The 19821-nt window shown below is 41.4% G+C and overlaps 1 protein-coding gene across 7 annotated transcripts in view; it reads right to left on the reverse strand.

Moving 5' to 3' along the window:
* Ano4 (anoctamin 4) overlaps nt 1–19821 on the reverse strand; it is a 397594-nt gene that overhangs the window by 72862 nt on the left and 304911 nt on the right. For all 7 annotated transcript variants that reach the window (XM_052753067.1, XM_052753065.1, XM_052753066.1 and 4 more), the window contains one exon: nt 4906–5012. In XM_052753067.1, the coding sequence (XP_052609027.1) occupies nt 4906–5012 (107 nt within the window). The remainder of the gene's footprint in view (nt 1–4905; nt 5013–19821) is intronic.

Here is a 19821-nt window from a genome sequence, read left to right on the forward strand (position 1 = left end):
CAGATCAAGATTCATGCAGCTTCCTAAAATGAACCCTAGTCTTTCCATTTCCTCTTCCATGATGGTCCCTGAGCCTTGGGGAAGGATGTATGATATAGATGTCTCATTTGTGGCTGAGCACACCTCAGTCACTTATTCTCTGCTCTTTTACCAATTGTGGATTTCTGTGCAGCTGTGGTCTCCCCCATGATCAAGTCAGTCAATGTTCAGCATGAAGTGGAAGAGGTTCCTGAGTAACTATCCCTCACTGAGGAGTAGTGGGCAAGGAGTATCCCTCACTGGCATCATGGGCAGGGAGAGTCAGTTGTCTTTGAGAATGTGGCTCCTGGTAGTCAGCCATACTGCAGTGAATAGCCCCACACCCATGAATATAAATGTAGCACAAATTGTAGTCAATGGATTATTAAACTTTACAAAAAAGTACATGACATTAGGGGGCATTAGGGAGGTAGGAATGGATCTGGGAGGAGTTGAGGGGATGAGCTGGGAGTGAATATGTCCCAAATACCATGTATGAAATTCTCAAAGTTAACCAAATAGTTTTTTATGACCTCTAAAAGCATCAATAGGTTTTATGTCTCTCAAGTAGCTTTTATTCCTTTTTTGAAGAATGTTCTTAATGTGTCAGATTCTGACCAAAATCCTGGGGCCTAGCCTAACAGGAAATTGCATGTGACATGATTCACCTCTGTCATTCGATAATCACAGTAACACACGATGGCTTAAGATGCCTGACATTAAAGTAAGTCTAAGGAGCACACTTAAAGTGCAAATATTAGGGGACACTTACATTTTATCTAACACACATAAGTCCTTCAACAGATACCTTTGCAATGAATGAGTAAATTATTGATTATATAGAAAGCTTGGGTTTCCTGGAATCTCTGTTGAGAATTAGAAAAAAGCAGGACTCCCAGGAACCTATTGGATGCTGAGGATGGCTTTGTCTAAATTCCACTAATATTTATAGTCTATCTCCTTAACTCTCCTTCTAAACACAAGACTTGAGAATGAAAATCAATTTCAAGAGTAATTGTATATGTACATGTACATAAATAGATCTTTGTTGAGTTATTAATTGTCCTGTTTTGAAAGTGGGGTTTACTAGATTTGATTTTCACAGTTGGAATACATTCAGAGTGAGGTTGAAAACCTTACACGGTGACAGTTTACACTCCACTAAAATACCGTTATGAATCATGTCTAGAAATCAATATTCTTGTGTTGCTTCTGATCAATGCTGTCTCATGCAAGGTGACATTTTGAGAAAGGTTTTCAGCAGAAAACAACACAGGCTGAACACTAAGTTCAGTTTTCTTCCAACGTGTTTTCTTCCATTTATGAAACCAGAGATGACAATGAAATATTAGATAAACAAGTCATTTGTAGTTTTACTTTATATTTTCGAGCCAATTACTCAGGCTCACAATTTGCTGGTTGACAATTTATTCTTTGATTGATTTTCTCATTCAACATGCTGCCATTTCTTCTTTACCAGTTTTCCGAACGTTTGTTGTTTAATCGTTCGTTCTTTGTGGTGCTGGGAATTAAACCTCAGGGCTGTGCTCTACCACTGAGTATCATCTTTGGCTCCTTCCCAGCTTTTAAGGATGCAGTCCTTGATTAGAACCCTTCTTCTTCATGAACTGAGAAGTTTTCTCCCAAGACTCTTCCCGACAAGCAACATTGTGGCATTCAGTGCTCCTTGGGAATACTGAAAGCCAGACCCTCTCTTCTTTGTATTTCCTCTGGGTTAGTTTGTGAGAACAGCTCAAAATTTGAGATGAAAACAAATTGACATCATAATTGCCCCATGGTGCTGCTGTAAAGGTTTTTTGATTATGTAAGGATGGTGAAAAGGAGACAAACATTTACTGATTTATCCTTCTAGACAGTAGACACCAATGGTACAAAGATGCGTAAGATCACTCCTTATGAGTTAAGAACATGCTATCTTAACTAGCACTCTTCAGTAGTAGATGGTCAACCTACTAGTGTGTTATGAGTTGTGAGATATGCCAATAATGATAATATAAATGTTACTAAAGGCATTACTTTCGAGTTATTTTTAGCTTTGGAAGTAGTCCTTAATAGCTCTTTTCACAATTTCACATTGACTCACTTGCTATTTAGCATGTTTAATAAAACCACGTGAACTGAAAAAATATGATAGAAAGCTGTGCATAGCACAACTGAACTTTGTCTTAATAAATCACTTTAGAGGAATCAACACAAAGAAAGTAATTTAGGTACTATTTAAATTATTTAGGAGATCGTGTCAACGGCAGTTCCCTTTAGGTGGCAGATTTGCATAATGTGATTGAAAGTATCTCAAGACAATAAAATGAGGTGTGTGTGACAAACAGTAAATATTAACAAAAAAATAGCTGGGCAGTGGTGGCTCAACCCTTTAATCCCAGACTTGGGAGGCAGAGGTAAGAAAATCTCTATGAGTTTGAGGCCAGCCTGATCTACAGAGCAAATTCCAGGGGAGCCAGGACTACACAGTGAAACCCTGTCTCAATGTCCTCCACCCCCAGCAAAAAAAAAAGTCACAGGAACTGAGAAGAAGGAGGAATTGTTTCCAGCCAGAATGTCACCAAAGACATAGAAAAGACATGTCTTAAGGGAGGATGACTCCCGTAGAGACTATGGGCTATGTTCAGTTATAATGTCACCCATGTAAAGAATGACATACATGAACTTCAGTCTCCTCAGATCCAGCTGTCACTGATGCTCTCTGGATATTCCATGCCACATGTATTCAGATGTGGAGCATCACTTCTCTTCATTACATTTTACTTTGTGCAGTTCAGCATTAAGATAATCCCCCCATCCCCCTTCTTCACAGTTTCATTATGCTAGTGACTCATACTGAGCCGGAGCCCACGAAACTCAAATCTGTTCCTCTCACGGTGTTGTTGGACAACACTTCTCCCACACCCCACAGGGTAGCTGTTTTGCTGAATCTGCGTGTAGGCCATTACATTTACAAACTGTTAAATGTTGCCTCTCTGGATTTGGCAGAGCAGCCGAGATGTCTGAGGTTGTGGATCCAGTGGTTAAAACGATTTACACGGCTGTCCAGTCTTACATACAGGAAGAGTGATGAGCAGGTCATTTTCGCTATAAGTCAGCAGTGGATGTATTGCCCCTTAGCTCCCAAGGTATCTTCACTCTGCTTCTTAGCAGTAGAAGTGGACCTTAAAGGTATTTCTGGATGTTGGATGACACAGTGCTGGTTGAAAGTACTGTGGTGGACGCGGATGGAGGAAGCGACTTTGCTTCCTAGATCCAGTGCTCCCTTCACCAAATTTCTTCAGCATCTGCCTCTGTAGTACCAGCAGCACCTGCAGTGTGTGGTGACTGAGGGCATGTTTCCTGGTATCTTTACACATGGCTCCATGGGATAATGCTTCCCTGGAACTTCTAGACAATTGTCCCGAGTGTTCCAAAAAAGCAGGTCTTCTGCAAGTCTCCAGCAAATAGCTTTGCTTCCACGGTAGCTCTTATACCAGGTCTAGTCCTCAGATGGAGGACTGGAATCATGGAAGGCTGAAATCACAGAAGACTGGAATCCATGGAGGACTGGTGTGGTGATATTGTATTTCCCAATATATTGTGCACCTTAATAAACTTATCTGGGGTCAGAGAACAGAACAGCTGCTAGATAGACACAGAGGCCAGAAAATGGTGGCACACACACCTTTAATCCTAGCATTCTGGAGTCAGAAATCCATCCGGATCTCTATGAGTTCAAAGCCACACTGGAAACAGCCAGGCATGGTGACTCACAGCCTTTAATCTCAGGAAGTGATGGCAGGAAGCAGAAAGGTATATAAGGCATGAAAACCAGGAACTAGGCTGGTTAAGCTTTTAGACTTTTAGCAGCAGTTCAGCTGAGATCCATTCTGGATGAGGACTCAGAGGCTTCCAGTCTGAGGAAACAGGATCAGCTGAGGAATTGGCAAGGTGAGGTAGCTGTGGCTGGTTCTGTTTCTCTGATCTTTCAGCATTCACCCCAATACCTGGCTCTGAGTTTGTTTTTATTAATAAGACCTGTTAAGATTCGTGCTACAGACTGGAATCACGGAGGACCTGCTGTTATCCTCTCTACTCCTGTGTCCCTATCCTCGGCCAGCCAGACCTCCACAGCTTCAACTCCTGCCATAGTTATTTATATTAAGATCTCCTTGTTCCAACGATGGATGCTTTTGTCTTCTCATTGTACCTTGACTGATATAGATCATTATTCAAGCAACATTTTTTTGCTGGGACAGAGATATGGACAAAGCCACCCAAGCCTTCCTGATATATAATAGCCTATTTAACAAGGCATGATCATATCACATGGAATTATTCTCATAAAATGCCTAAAATATAATGTTTGAAGGCTGTTTAATGGGAGGGAGAGATTTTTTTGAACAACTCCATCTTGCACTTGTGGCTCCCCTTCAGGTGACACCCCACCTTTCCATCATTCCACACGGTCTCTGCTACTCTCAGCTCAGTTCAGTTTTCAGAGTCTTGGTGAAGATTTCTCCTACCCCTCAGTTAGTTCTGCAGTGTACCTTCCAAGTGTCACCTTTTATCATTTCTTCATGTTAATTATTATATTTATCTGTTCTTTTAGCTTTTAATATACAAGCTTTACAAAAGAACTACATTTATCCCCTTAGTTCCTTGCTCATGGACGCTCTGTAAACATCTGCCGGATTGAGAGACTGTGTCAGTGATCATAGATAAATGAGATATAAAATGCTGTTCAAAGAAGGTAATTAAGGATGCTAAGTGCGCTTGTGAATTCTCCATCAAGCGGGTAGTTAGAGGGCGTAAGGAGGCCCAAGGAGAAGGTCTAGAGAATCCCCAAACATCAAGTGTTTGTAACACTAACAATATACTCACCGATTTTGTTTTTTCCCTCTTCATACTTTATTCTCTGTAAAATATGATGCACGATTCTGCTTCTTGTGGCATTGTTGAAGAAAGTATCTTTGTTGTGTATGATGAAGCTGTACATACACATTGAAAACACAAATTGAAGATTAGTGGGAGTTAAGAGAATTTGCCTGTTCTAATTTGTGCTGCTGAGCTGGGGTATCTTCAACTCAGTCCTAGAGGGTATATCTGGGACAGCATGAAAGAGCCCAGAGATCACATCAGGGCAGCTCACAACTCTGAACAGTTTTGGTTCTTGGGATCTTGGGCATTGATATCATAACAGTGGAAAAGGAGTCAGGGCTTCATAAAATTAAGAAACCTTAAAACAGGTTAACAGCAAGTTTAGGTCTTGTATCTTGTTTTTTCTCAATAAGGTTAATTCTGTTTTTATCTTCTCATGTGTTTGGCCCTCCCCTCTCCCACGCTGTGATCATGTACTACTTCCAGGAGTTTAAGGGCTTGAGCAATGTAGACGGAAGTTAGGTAATAAGATCCAGTTTGGGGCGGACTAAGGTGAGAACTCAATGTCTGGGGCTCAGCTCTGAGCCTGGCCTCCCTTGCCATATCCTTTCCTGGTGAGGACTTTCTAGAGCAGGCACTTAAGATTTTTTCTCTCACTTAGTCGTCTGGCCAGTTCCAGTGTTTGTGGAGAGCTAGCCTCTGGATCCTTTTTCTCTCTCCTTCTCCCCCCAACAACAGTGTTGGCCTTTCTTTTCTAGTAGCCATGCCACTCTAAGGACAGGTTTCTTGGGTAACAGACAGAGTGTCTAAGACCATACAATTCACCATGAAGTCATGCTTCCCTTCTCCCAAAACGTGATGAGTTACAGACTAGCATTAATATTATATATGGAGTTACTTCCCCAAATATAAGGTTTATCAACCCAGGAAACTTACAGTTGGTTCCTCCTAGAAGTGGAATGCCATGTGAAGGCATGTAAGTGTTGGTAGCTATCTCCTCCAAACCAAGCATGGAGATCATTGTTCCCTTAAGCTTCCATGGTTCCTAATTATACCCCTACTCCTTCAAAGAGCAATCCTCCTGCCTCTAAACTGTTTCTCTTACAACCATTGACCGTTATGTACTACCGTCCGTTTACACTTTTTCAACAGATGTTTACAGAGGATAATCTATAAGGCACTGATAAGGAAAACCAATCAGATCTTTGTCTCTGAGATTAAGTCTGGTGAGGAAGGCAGGTCATGGACGAAAGGAACCTGCTCCTATGTCAGGGAAGGGCACACTCCTCCTTCTTTTGCATCAACGTCCTCCCACTTAAGAACGTGAGCTGACTTAGGAGAAGTGGCTAAGACCTAATTCCGTGGCTCTAGTATCTCACAAGTCATTAGAATGCAGGTATGGGAGAGCGTGGAAGGTTTACATCGGGGAAATGACCACCACGTGTTTTTCTTACAGAAGATGGGTTCTTGGGAGTTGACCAGGGGAGAGGAAGAGACAAAAACTGGCCCAGAGGAAGGATGCCCTACTTGAGCTTCATTTTAGATTGGGAAGTGGGATGACATGTAAGGAGAAGAAAACCAGAGAATGTGGAGTCATGAAAGCTGCATCAGCTGACTCCTTGGAGAAATATCCACCCCCCCCCCATTTTGCTTCCTTTGCGGTCCCTCCCAGATGTGGCTCTACAGGCGATTTGACAGGAACAGAAGAGAAGACGGAGCAGATGGAGCAGCTGCAGCCCTTCTCTGATTCCCACTTGGGCTTTCTTGAGATATTTTATGGTATCAAAGAGTAAAAGGGGAAATTCAAGAGTTACACCTAAATGCCTTTCTTTTTAAACTTGTCCTTCTCTGCTTTTTCACCTTATTTGAGGTAGGTCATTACATTTTAATGTCAAATAAAGATGTCATAAACAAATAGACAGCCATTAAAAAACCCATTTGGACTTACATCAGAAAGCCCACGAGCTCCATCACATTTGATGGGACAATCAGAGCCAAAGGCCCATGTCTCCCCCATTAAACGGTTTTCTGCTTCCTTCCCTTTTTATGACACCATTTACATCTCTGAGCACATGCAATAGTTCTCTATAATAAATCCTACAGATAAGTTACAAATTTGGTTTCCCTCTTCTTTATATCTAGGTTGTCCTAGAATCAGGACAGTCTCTAGTGTGAGCGGACATAGTGGGCATGAGCCAGACACCATTCTAAGCATCCCAAATACACAAACTCATTCAATCTGTTCAATAACCCGTGAGGGAAAGAACTTACTTGCTCAATCTTACAGTCAAAGGATCAGAGGCATAAGCCATGTACCCCAAATCATTTAGCTAATAAGATGCAGAGTTAGGATTAGAACTTGGGTATTCCTGGCTGCAGAGGCTAACCTCCTGACTAACCCCCACCCATCTGCTTTTCTCTCTACTTTGGATACTTCCTACCTCCTGAAGGTTGGCACTTCCTGAGGTCAGGCCAGCTACTCTATCTGGAATGTTCCTGTTCCTACTCACTTTGTATTTCAGCTCAGGCAACATCTCCCTTGAATACTCTTAGTTGATCTCCATCATTACCATAAACTGTAGCATGGCGTTATGAAGAGAAAGGAGCAAAAAAACCATTAACGGGATGAGGAGGGATACAGGAGCTGAGCCTTGGGCATGCTCAGCATCTCCGATTCACCTCTGAGACTCTGAAGTCAAACAGACCCCAGTCTATTCCCAACCTTTGCCATGTACTATGTGGTATTGGGTCATAGGGAGTTGAGGTTAGCTCATGTTACTCTCAGAGGTTTTTTGTTTTTTGTTTTTGTTTTTTTTTAAAATAAGAATTGGGTAAGATGATAAACATTAATATTTGGGAAGGTCTCAGAGTTAGTGGTCTTCACAACTATTGGCTCTACTACCCTGGAGCAGGACTTCACTTGCATCCCTGGCTTCTCCATGGGAGCCTCTTGGGGGCAGGAATACAGAACGAGCATTCTACATTCCTCATACTAGCACAGGGCAAATCTCTAAAGCACATGCTGACCTCTAAAGGGGCTGACCTTCTGGGGAACACTAGCTATCTTATCTCCTTATGCCTTGGCCTCTTATCCCGTTCTTGGAGCTCTTTCTACCCATCCCATTTCGTCCAGGGATCAACTGAGTCATTCTTTCAACACCACATGTGTAAGGACATCTTGCAGGTGGTGGACTCTCTCTCTTAAATAGGAGGAATTGGAGAAGGGACAGTGATAGTTCACTATACTATAGTTCTCATTTTTTTTTTTGCTACAAAAAAATCACACACACACACACACACACACACACATGCATGGACATAGACACTGACACACACACATGGACATGTTCACAGACACTGGCCTGATCAATTCTGGCAAATACATGTCTTAAAGCCACAAGTCTCTGAGAAAGGATCCACAAGCTTAGACACTTGCCTCTGATGTTACAATCTGCTGGGAGGATGGTAAAGGAGTGAAGAGTCTTTGGGGGCCATTTGGCCATGTTTGTCAATATCATGCACATATCTTCCTATATCTTCTAATCTGAACTTCTCTTTTGGAAATGCATTCCACCGATATAATTGCCCACGTGGAATTGGGCAATTATATCACATGCCCAGATGTACAGGAATGCTCATTAAGGCATGAATTATAATAGTAAAAGCCAGAAATAGCCTATCTAATTCTTCAAGTAGGGGATAAGATGAACAAGCTGTGATACTCCTCCCCAGAGGAGACTCTGTAGCTGGGAGGAGGCCAATGTGCTCACAGTAAGTCGTACAAATGTCCAAACTGAGTCAGACATGGCACCAGCACTGTATGCGAGGAAAACAAGGTTCAGACAGGTAAAAGGCTGATTGTGTCAGAGGAGGACATGTGCACAGTTGTATTAACACACACATTTGGTGATCCATGTGCAGAATGACTGTGGGAGGATGTATAAGATGCATGTTTATGTGTGTATGCATGTCTGTGTATAATGTCCTGGCACACTAGTTGTCTCAAATGGAGAATAGGATATCTGGGGAGATAGGATGGAAAGCCTGAGTGCACGCTTAGGGAAATTATCATTTGTACTGAAAATTGCCTGGACTAAAAGCTGAAAAGAAAATCAAGGTGAAATGAATTTTGTTCCGAGTCTTTTCCTAGCTTTACCATGAAAGACAAGAAGAATAAGTGGTAGATTGGTAGAGGAGAAACTCTGGGGTCATAGCTTGATATATTCCTCTCCTTATTCTACCTCTTTACAGGGTTATGTAACATCCCAATACACACAGAAAATGACAAGAAGGAATTGGAAAACCGTCTGCTGAGGTGGCGCACAACAGTTAAGAAGGTTTGCTTTTCTTTCAGAAGACCCAAGTTCAAATCCAGCACCCATGTCAGGCCATTTAGAACTGTCTGTACCTCCAGCTCCACCCTTTGCTGGTCTCTACAGGCACTCACACACATGTGGCAGACATGTACACACACACATAAAAGAATAAAAATAAAATTTAAGGAACACCTGCTTGTTTTATGTCTTGTTATTTTTTTTGTAAAAGGAGCTTTTAGGAACACAGTTTGCCCATGTGCTTGTGTGTGTGAAAGCAGCCTTTCCAGATGTCACTGTCTTCCTTGGGGGGTGGGACTTGCTAAATGATGGACAGGTGAGCCTGATCCAACTAACTCCCTGCTAGGGTCTCAACTCCTGCTTCTTATGGTGGTCAACAGCCTTAGTTTTAATATTAGAGTCTCAATGTCCTTTTTGCCAGGAGAGGAGGGACGAGAAAGGACTGCACTGTGGAGCTAGTTTTAGCTACAAACATCTCAGGGTTATGTTTGCTGTTTACTGATTAGTTCTTCCAACGGGCAACAATTCATGGAGGTACAATGAGATATGCTGAGTTGTTTCACAATAAAGAGTATGCTTTTTCTTTGCAGAGCACTGTACACTGGGCATGTGTGTAATACACGGGAGTGTGTAGAACATGGGTAAACTCAGGTATTATGTAACCATATATTTTTAGTGCAGGAAACGCAAAGGTGAAACTAACCCAGCTCCTGCCCTCAGCCATGATTCTAAACTTACTGGATAAAAAAAGGAGGCAAACATTCCAGGGTGTGAGTTGGGGAAAGTGCTCCTTAATGCTTAAGTGAGAGTCAGCGTATGAAATGTGTCAACTTCAAAGCAGAAAACAATCATTTTTTCCCTAAATATCTTCGTAGACCATGCTCATCAGGATGAGAGTACATTTTCATCACGTTCTAGATTACTCTAGTCTGAATAGCTAGAGTTCAACACTTCAGAACAGAAATCTCAGCCATAACAAATGTGTTCTCTATCTTTGCTATCCAATATGGTTCCCACCCACTTTATGTATCTACTGAGAATTTGATCTATGGATAGTGCACCTAAGAGGGTTAATTTTAATTTAATTAATTTTAGTTGTGGCTAGTAGACTCCAAATTGACAGTGCAGGCAACAGTTACCTACGTCATAGTTGATCCTTTGGGTACCATGCAGCACCCAGTTCTATCTCACCGATGGGATATCAACCTGATGTTTGCTTTTGGAAACAGATGAAGCACAGGAATGCTGAGGAGTGAGGATTGCCCTATAGGGCCATTTGTAGACAGCCATAAGACTTGGGTTCCAGTTTTATGGTCTCATGAAAGCTGTGTCTTCAATAAGTCTCTGAGTCTTTCAGGAACACAGTTACTTGTTGGGAAAAAGAGGGTTATAATGCCTTATTGCTCAAGGACAGGGTTAAATATCATCCAAAACAAAACTTTTGATCTCTAGCTTTATAAAAGAAAACTTGTTTCTTCCTCTACTTCCTTTTAAAAGAGAAAGAGACTGCCATATACTCAATTTTACACATCACAAACTTGAATGTATCCCTCACTCTCTTTCCTCTCGTGTCCAACATCCAGTCCATCCAGCTCTTCGGATTCCTCTTCAACTACTACCCTGAATGTTTTTGAGATCATTAGAATAAGTGCTCTCAACAGTGTGAAAATCTCCATGATTTAAAATTTCAAGGAGCAACTTTGTCAGGAAGTATTTAAGAATCTGGAAGTGGTGTTCTGTAATTATTTGATAATTGTAGCTATCTAATTGACCTTTACATATTTAAAAGCCTAAGACATGTGTCAAAGTAGGAAAAAGAGCCAGATGACATATCGGGGCAAGCTTCTTGTTTCCGAAATGAAGTAGCCTGGACCCTGTGCCAACTGGATCTCAGGATGAATCTAGGTGACAGCTCTGGGTGCCTTGGTTTTTGGCTCCCATGCTGAAAACAGTGTCTATTATAGTTATTCTGACCTTGTCTTGTCACTACATATTGGACATATAGGATTATCTTTCTCATTCACAGGTTTCTGGCCACAGCAAAGCTGGAGCCAAGGATTTTCATCTGTATCTAACCTAAGACAGAATAGCATATCCTATGCTTTGAGCTTCATGTAGCATTGGGATGAGAGTTGGGATGTGAATGGATTCTCCTATCTGTCTGTCTGTCTGCCTGCCTGCCTACCTACCTGCCTACCTTATCTCTATATCTATCCATCTATCCATCATCTATCCATCTATCCATCTATCTATCTATCATCTATCTTTCAAACTCATTATCTATATTGTTAGCATACGAGAGAAGCTCCCTAGAAAGATCAATAGTCACGTATGCAATTTAGCAAGAGTGTTTATTTCCAGCTTTTTGGGGTGGCAAATAGTGACCCCCAAAGAAGGTCACAAGTTCCTTTTAAACAGAGTTAGGAGAATTCAAGGGAGAAGGGATTAATCTGGTGCTGATTGGTAGAGGAAAGATTAGTCTGGGGGCTGATTGGTGGGAGGCTATAGTGGTTAGGGGTCCATTGGTGGTGGTGGGGTCTAGTGTCTAGGGGCTTATTGACGAGAGGGTAGAAAAAGCTATCTTTAGCTAGCAGAAGTGTGGGGCACCTGCTGAGCCGGCATGAGGCTGGGGGGCACCTGTTGATTGGTTGCCCCTAAGTTATGGTTTTCCTAGGAATTGCTTGCTCAGCTCCAGTCTTTTCTAGTGAACTGAAATTAAGGCCCGGTCCATGTCAGAGCTGCCAGGGGAGCGAGCCTGTTATGGCCCTGGTTTGGCCACCCGGTCCTCTCCTATGTCTGTAGCAGACAATACTCTTCCAGTGAACTATATTCCCAGCTCACCAGTGTACCATCCACGTGTGGAAAATGTGAATAAGTTATAGCTAGAGAACACTATGGTGGATAATAAAAAAAAATGACCAAAATTCATCCTTATCTTAATTCCTCCTTACTACTTTGGGATGTGAATTTCTTGCTCTTCACACCAATAGGTGATGTCTATCCCTTCAGTTCATGAACGGGAACAGGACTTGTGACTTGTGAGAGAAGTGATCTCAGACATGGCTCTTCATTTACACTCTTAGCAGCTTGGGTTGCTGCCCCATCTGACAAGGTGAAGAAGCCTGAACTAGCCTCTCTCAAACTGAGACAACACAAAGAGGTGGCCCCAAATACCAGGGCAGCAAATGAAGAGTTACAGCCATGTGTTGATTCCACATGAACCCAGCAGATGACTCTCCCAGCTGAGTCCAGCATAATTGCAAATATGGCTGTTGTTTAAACCCAGTGAGTTTTATAGTAGCTTGTTTGGGAGCAAAGCTAAACAATGGGCCTTTCCTGGTGACTGAAGTTACATTACTTCATAATACAAAAAAGTAAAGGTTAATCTCTTAAAAATAAATATTTCAGAAAACTTTCTTAATTAGACTTTTAAATAGAGATTTCTATTTTAACAGAGAGAGGCAAAGGTGATATAGTTAACTGTCACTTAAATTATGTCCTCAAATTAATGAAAAGCTAAGTAAGAACAAAGCAACCAATTAATTTTTTTATGTGACAAGGCCTATTTTGAGAGTTTTCTGGGCTTTAGGCAACCAGAGTGCAAAAGCTTAATTTTTTTTATCTTAAGTGTGCTTGTTAAGAGAAAAAGAATGGGGGGATTATCATATCAAATATATAATAGTCAAAGTTCAGACAGGTAAAGATTTCCAAGACTCCTCTAAGGATTAATGTGATAAGCTACCGGAATAGTAGGGCTTTAAAAAATTCAAATAGTTACTTCTAATTGTGCTTCATGATAGCATCTTTACTAAGAGTTAAATATGGATTAAAAATCTGCTGCTGAGGCTTCTAGCTAGAGATGGGAAATTAAGTACTTGCATTCAATTTGTGTCTCCCCAAAGCCATGAAGATGTAATAGGAGCATATGCACACGTGAGTTAGTGGGCACTCAGGGAATGTCCAAACGCACAGGTGAGTATAAGCAATTAAGACAGAAAAGGAACTGAACTCCAGTTCTTGAAGTTAAGTGAGTCAAAACTCAGTCGAAAGCCTCACCAGTAGACTAGAAAACACAGAATAATATTAGAACTTGAAGACAAGGTTGATGACTTATCACTTGAGGACAAAAATGAGAAAAAATAATAAATGAACAAAATAGACAAGATCTCTGGGGCAGTACTAAAGATCAAATCTATAAAAATAGTAATAAATGAGGAACCCAAGTGTAGGTTATAGGCATAAAAAACCTATTCAATAAAAAAGCAGAATTTTTTTTAGATCCTAGGGAAGACATGGTGATCTGGTATAGGAGGCTATTTAGAGCCCCAAATAGATGCTCAGAAAAGAACCTCCCCATGATATATTGCAAGTGCCAAAAGTACCAAACAATGAAAGAACACAAAAAGTTGCAAAAGAGAAGCACCCATTCACCTATGAAGTCAAACCCATCAGGATAACGCAAGATTTCACAGCAGAAACACTAAAGGCTTTAGTGACTGGGATGACATATTTCAAACACTGGGAAAAAACAGTGCCAATCTAGATCACAGATTATATCAGTGTCAGCAAAATTATCCTCCACAACCAATGGAGTAACAAAGACATGCCAAGATAAGCACAGACTGATAGAATACTGGACAATACCCAAAGGGACTGTGCACCTAGAAGAGGAAGCAAGAAAAAAACAGTCCTTAGAGCGTGGGGGTAGGGGTATGATGAAATCTCACCAGAAGGTCTGCTCAGTGTAGAGTACTCATCAAACATGCAGGAGGACCTGGGGTCAACCTCTAGTGTGGCAAGGAGGAAAAATGAGCAAATCTCACTAAAGTATAGATAGCAGAGGAGAAATAGGAAGGAATCAAACCATTAATTCAGAAAACCATCAAGTCTCTATGTTAGATAAAGGAGGAAGCAATGAACATAGATCATACAAAGTACCCAGGGAGGGGGAGAGAAAACACGACAAAATAATAGGCATTTGTACATAACTTACAATAACAACTCTGAGTGTAAATGGCCTCAGTTTTTCAAGTAACAATTCAGGCCAACTGGATTAAATCAGTATCCAACAATTCCTGCTTGCAAGGAATTAATCTCACTAGCAAAACCTGTACCCACTGATCAAAAAAGGTCTTGAAATGCTATTTCAGCAATTCTGAAAACAAGCAGGAGTAGCTATATTCACATCCAACAAAGCAGACTTTAAAAGTCAAAATTAGTCAGATGAGACAAATAAGATTTTATATATTGCTGAAGGGAACAGTTTCTCACGAAAATATAACAATCATAAACATATGCGATCTGAATATTGGAGAGAACACTTTTATGAAACAAACACTATGGAATATAAAGGGAACAATTGGTCCAACACAGCAATAATGGGTGACTTCAACATCCCACTCTCACCAGTATGGAGAGCATCAAAACAAAATATTTACAAAAATCAAATGAACTCAGTAAACATCAATGGAGCTTACTTTCAATAGCTGAAGACTATGCATTTTTCCATCAACACATGGAACTTTCCTCAAAATATGTCATATTTAGGACACAAAGCAAGTTTTAAGAAACATACAAAGGGACTGGAGAGATGGATCCATGGTTAAATGTACTTGCTGCTTTTGCAGAGGATCCAGGTTCTGTTCTCAGCATCTACATGTTGGCTAACAACCATATGTAACTCAAATTCTAGGTCACCAAATGTCCTTTTCTGACCCCCACAGGCATCAGGCACTCATGTGGTGCATAAGCATAAATGTGACCAAAACACTCATACAAATAAAATAAGTAAATTTAATTTAATCTTTTTTTTAAAGAAACACACAAAATTGAAGTAATTTCTGCATCTTATCAGGTCATAATGGAAAAAAAAAACTACAAATCAAGAGAAGAAACAAAATAATTATATAAACAAGACAGAAACCAAATAATCCCCGAAAAAAATGAAAGGCTGTTGAAGAAATAATAGAGGAGCATGGAAAAGTCCTAGAATTAAATTAAAGTCCAAACGCAGCATACCAGAACCTGTGGGGTTCAGGGAAAGCAGGGCTAAGAGGACATTTACAGCTATGTGTCTAGAGTAAAAGTAGGGAGACCTCAAATAACTTAATGATGCATCAGTGTTTTCAAAAATAAGAACAAGCCAAACTCCCAAACACGAAAAGGAAAGGAATAATAGAGCACAGGGCAGAAAGAAGGAAACTCGGAAGAGCAGTACAAAGGCTCATCAAAATGTTGGGTTTCGGGGCTGGAGAGATGGCTCAGAGGTTAAGAGCACTGCTTGCTCTTCCAAAGGTCCTGAGTTCAATTCCCAGCAACCACATGGTGGCTTACAACCATCTGTGATGAGATCTGGTGCCCTCTTGTGGCCTGAAGGGATACATACAGACAGAACACTGTATACATAATAAATAAATCAATCTTGAAAAAAAAATGTTGGGTTTCTTCAGAAACAGCAAACAAAAGTTGGCAAGCCCTTAGCCAAACTAGCTTGGAGGAGACATAAATAACCATGTAGGACCACTTCACATTCCAGTCTTCAGACTGTGGAGCTAAAGCATTTTAGTTTTATCTAAAGGATGACAGGGAGGGGATGAGTGAGAGAGGGGCAGAGGGAGAGAACGAATTCTTTTTAGTTGTACATTTGCCAAAGATATCTACAGTTGGAAGAGTATTTACTTTCAAAACTAAGACATCCACTCTGATATGCAGTCAGAACCTTTACTGTGAAGAGCTTTACTGTGTTTAGAGCTTAATGTTTTTTATACACTGGATGAGGCAGACTGAGGCTGCTGCTCTAACTGTTGGATGCTGGCTGAATTGGTTAATACTCGTAGTGAGAAGTTTGCAGTATCCAAGTTCATGAGAGATTAGATTTAGTGAGTATTCAAGAATAAACCAGAATGGGTAAAAAAGACCATTTTAAAAAATCATTAAAAGAAGTTTAGAAACAATAAACAGTTTCCTATTTAATCCTTAGACCAGAAAGACACAAATAAGACTGGCCCCCAGCTCTCTGCTAATTAGGCTGCCACTGACAGTCAATAGCAGCATTTTACTCAAATTCTCTACACAATTGTCATGGCGTGAATCCATTATCCAGAGACTCATCCACAGCTACCGTGCCCATCCAGTCCTGGCTATGGCTCTGGGTTTATTCTTCTTTTCTGGAGCTCCACTGTCCCAAGGATGGCAACAGGATGATCTTCTAGTTCCGTTTACATGGCTGGGAGCAGCAAAGCCAGAGACTCCACCAAGTATCTGCAACATTTGGAGCTTGATCACATTTATTTTCCCTGATCACCCCGTTTTCATCTTTCCCCATCTCTGTTATTTTCATGGCATTCTGTAACTATTCCAGGTATAGTAAAAATTCCCTTCTTTAGCTCTTCTTCCTGTTAAAAATTTTTAATTGATTTTACAATAGAGTATAAATAAATAATTGAATTAATTTTTTGTCTTTGCAGTAGACACTTTTATTTTCACCAAAGGTGACTTTACTCCAAGGATGAGAGTTTAAATTACAAAGCTGTAGGTATTAGGGATTGTACTGCTTATTAGGCTGTCTCTCTGAGTTCCTTTTGGTCTCTCTCCTCTGTAATATTAGAATGGGAACTCTGTAAATCACCCTCATGCTTTGCTCTCTCTGATTTGCCTTTTTTTTTTAATACAGGGTTTCTCTGTGTAGCTTTTCACCTTTCCTGGATCTCATTCTGTAGACCAGGCTGGCCTCGAACTCACAGAGATCCACCTGTCTCTGCCTCCCGGGTGCTGGGATTAAAGGCGTGCGCCACCACCGTCTGGCTCTGATGTGCTTTTTCAGTGCATGCACTAGATGGAGACTACAAGAGAAAGTTGAGGGGATTCCTCAGGCTCACTGGCCTACCTGGTCCCGCCAGTGCTGCCCTAGGAATCTATATCCTTCAACTTGGAAATGGAACTTGGGTCCAGCTTCCAGTTTTCAAAGAAAATCACTTCCCTCCCAAACGAGACTCCCTTCTCTGTACCCCTTGCATGCTGGTGCTGGCAGGACAGCATCTTCTCTTCAGAGGTCTGGGGCACAGTTCCATCCTTCCTGCTTGGTCCTTATCATTCAGTCTTTTTCTTTATCCCATGAGCCTTAGAGGCAGTTGCTGCTTCACTTCCTACAGTCGTTATTCATGTGACTTCTGTGTTTCCTTTGTGACACTGAAGCTATTTAACTCACCATGTTAACTCCTTCGTTAACCACCAAGCTCCCACTTCCTGAACAGAATACTAATGTTATAGGAGACTATAAAAAGAAATAGTTGAGGGAAAGATGCTTTTCTCTCTTACCTCTAAATCAGAAACTATATACGCAGTAGCTACCTTACCAATCCTTCTTGCTTATCTAATAGAATATTGATACAGTCTAAAGGTGGTTTCTGGATTTGGTTTTTGTCTGGCTGATTTTGGAGACAGGATCTCATTTTGCAGCCCAGCCTCACCTCAGACTCACAGCATTCCTCCTACCTCACTCCTCTTCCCAAGTACTGGAATTACAGATAGGGGCCAACATGACTAGCCATTTCTAAATTTGAATTCTGAAAGATACTGATCTGAAGTCTAATTATACCCTACAGGACTTTTCTCTCTTCTGCTGAAATTTCCTTTCTTAAAAACATACTAGGAGTTTAAAAACAGAGAAAAAAAGTATATGGCACCATCTGAACCCTGTAGGGGGTCACAGACTAAGGCGTTATATAACTGTCACAAGACAACTGTAATTAACTTGGGGTTTTCTATGACTATTCTGATCCCCAGTGTACTGCTTTCTTATGCGTCAGTCATATGTCATGTGACTTGTAATCCTTTTTCCTAGAGGAAGAGTGTGATTCCTCAACCCATTCACACCATCCTTGGCAATAACACTTCTTCTGGGTTATGGAGCATGAGTTGAATTGATACATGGTACATTGGGGGCAGACACTTAGGGGGCTAGCCATGACTTTCTCCTTCGCCATGAAAATGCATGTGTGAGGTATAGGTTGCTCCTTCAGTCAGACATTCTAATAAAAATGATATTTGAAGCAAACCTCCCCTGAGTCACAGCTAACGAGTTAGGTGCGCAAGAAACAATCATTTGAAGAGGCCGCTGAAATGAGAAGCTTATTTGTTACTGCAGCAGACCCTAGTGGAACCTGACTGATAAAACCTTGGATCCAGAGAAGATCATCCTATGAGTTACAGCCTAAAAAAGACAGATTCCCCCACCCCTACTGGTAAAAAGCCACAGCAATCCAAGAAATGGAGGAGGAGGAGGAGGAAGAGGAGGAGGAGGAGGAGGAGGAGGAGGAGGAGGAGGAGGAGGAGGAAGAGGAATGGGACTTGTGGGGTGGGGAGGGACAATAAAGGAAGAAGAAAAGCTCTAGAGGTTGGGATAAAGGAAGGATGTTTGTGTCAGAGATAAGGAAAAGGCATGCCCAAATAAGAGAGGGCATGAAAGAAAGAGAGATCAGGATTATAAATGGTTCTTAAGAAAAGCTGGAGACCATTTTGAATACATGTCACACAGCCTCCAGGCAGTGGCTGCTTTCTGTCACAAATCTAGGCAATGAGTGATGAATACAGGACAGCACGGATCTAACAGGTCATATGCTCCATACCAAACCCTTACTTTGATCAGAACTTCAAAAGATTTTAGAACAACACAAGGTCAAATTTTATAAAATAAATAAATAGCTGCCTAGGAGGGACCACTATGTGGATTTCCTTTATATCCTTTGAGAAGGGCAGATAAAAGACCGGACAGGCTAATGAACCCAGAAGTTTAATATCATGTGCATGAGACATGAGACATTTCACGAAGAAGATGGCCCCTGAAGTCCTTGCTGAAGGGACAAGATTCCATCAGAGAGAGAGGAGAGAGGCCCTCACAGGGAGGATCAATAATCAGGGAGTAGTAAGAGAACTTGTATGGCTGTGCTGTAAGAGCATATTGCCCTGAAAGCTGACAGAAGAGGGTAAGAAACGTTTTAAAAGAGTTTGAACTTTATCCCAAAGTCCCAGGGAAGTCACTGAAAGATGTTAGATAGGAAATTATTGTTACTTCATAGGCATAGCTTAGTACTTGGTATGGGAGGTATATAGCTGAAGGGACCAGGGATGGGTATTGAAATCTTGCCCATACTGTTTGTTCTGAGAATCCAGAAGTGGCTTAGTTTGTGTTTCTATTGCTGTGAAGAGAAACCATGACCACAGCAACTCTTCTAAAGGAAAACATGTAATTGGGACTCCCTTATAGTTCAGAGTTTGGTTTGTTGTCATCATGGCGGCATGCAGGCAGACATGGTGCTGGAGAAGGAGCTGAGAGTTCTACATCTAGATTGGCAGGTGGCAGGAAGAGAGAGTGAGACACCAGGTCTGGCTTGAGCATCCGAAACCTCAAAGCCCACCCCCCAGTGACACACTTCCTCCAACAAAGCCACACCTACTCCAACAAGGCCACACTTCCCGATAGTGCCACTCCCTCTGAGCCTTTGGAGGCCATTTTCATTCCAACCACCACAGGGAGGAAGGGTGCCTCCTCACTGTGCAAAATTGCTGCATACACCTGTGTCTGGAG

This window comes from Peromyscus californicus, unplaced genomic scaffold, assembly GCF_007827085.1.
Source record: "Peromyscus californicus insignis strain IS unplaced genomic scaffold, ASM782708v3 Scaffold_24__1_contigs__length_46423439, whole genome shotgun sequence".
NCBI classification, from domain to species: Eukaryota; Metazoa; Chordata; class Mammalia; order Rodentia; family Cricetidae; genus Peromyscus; species Peromyscus californicus.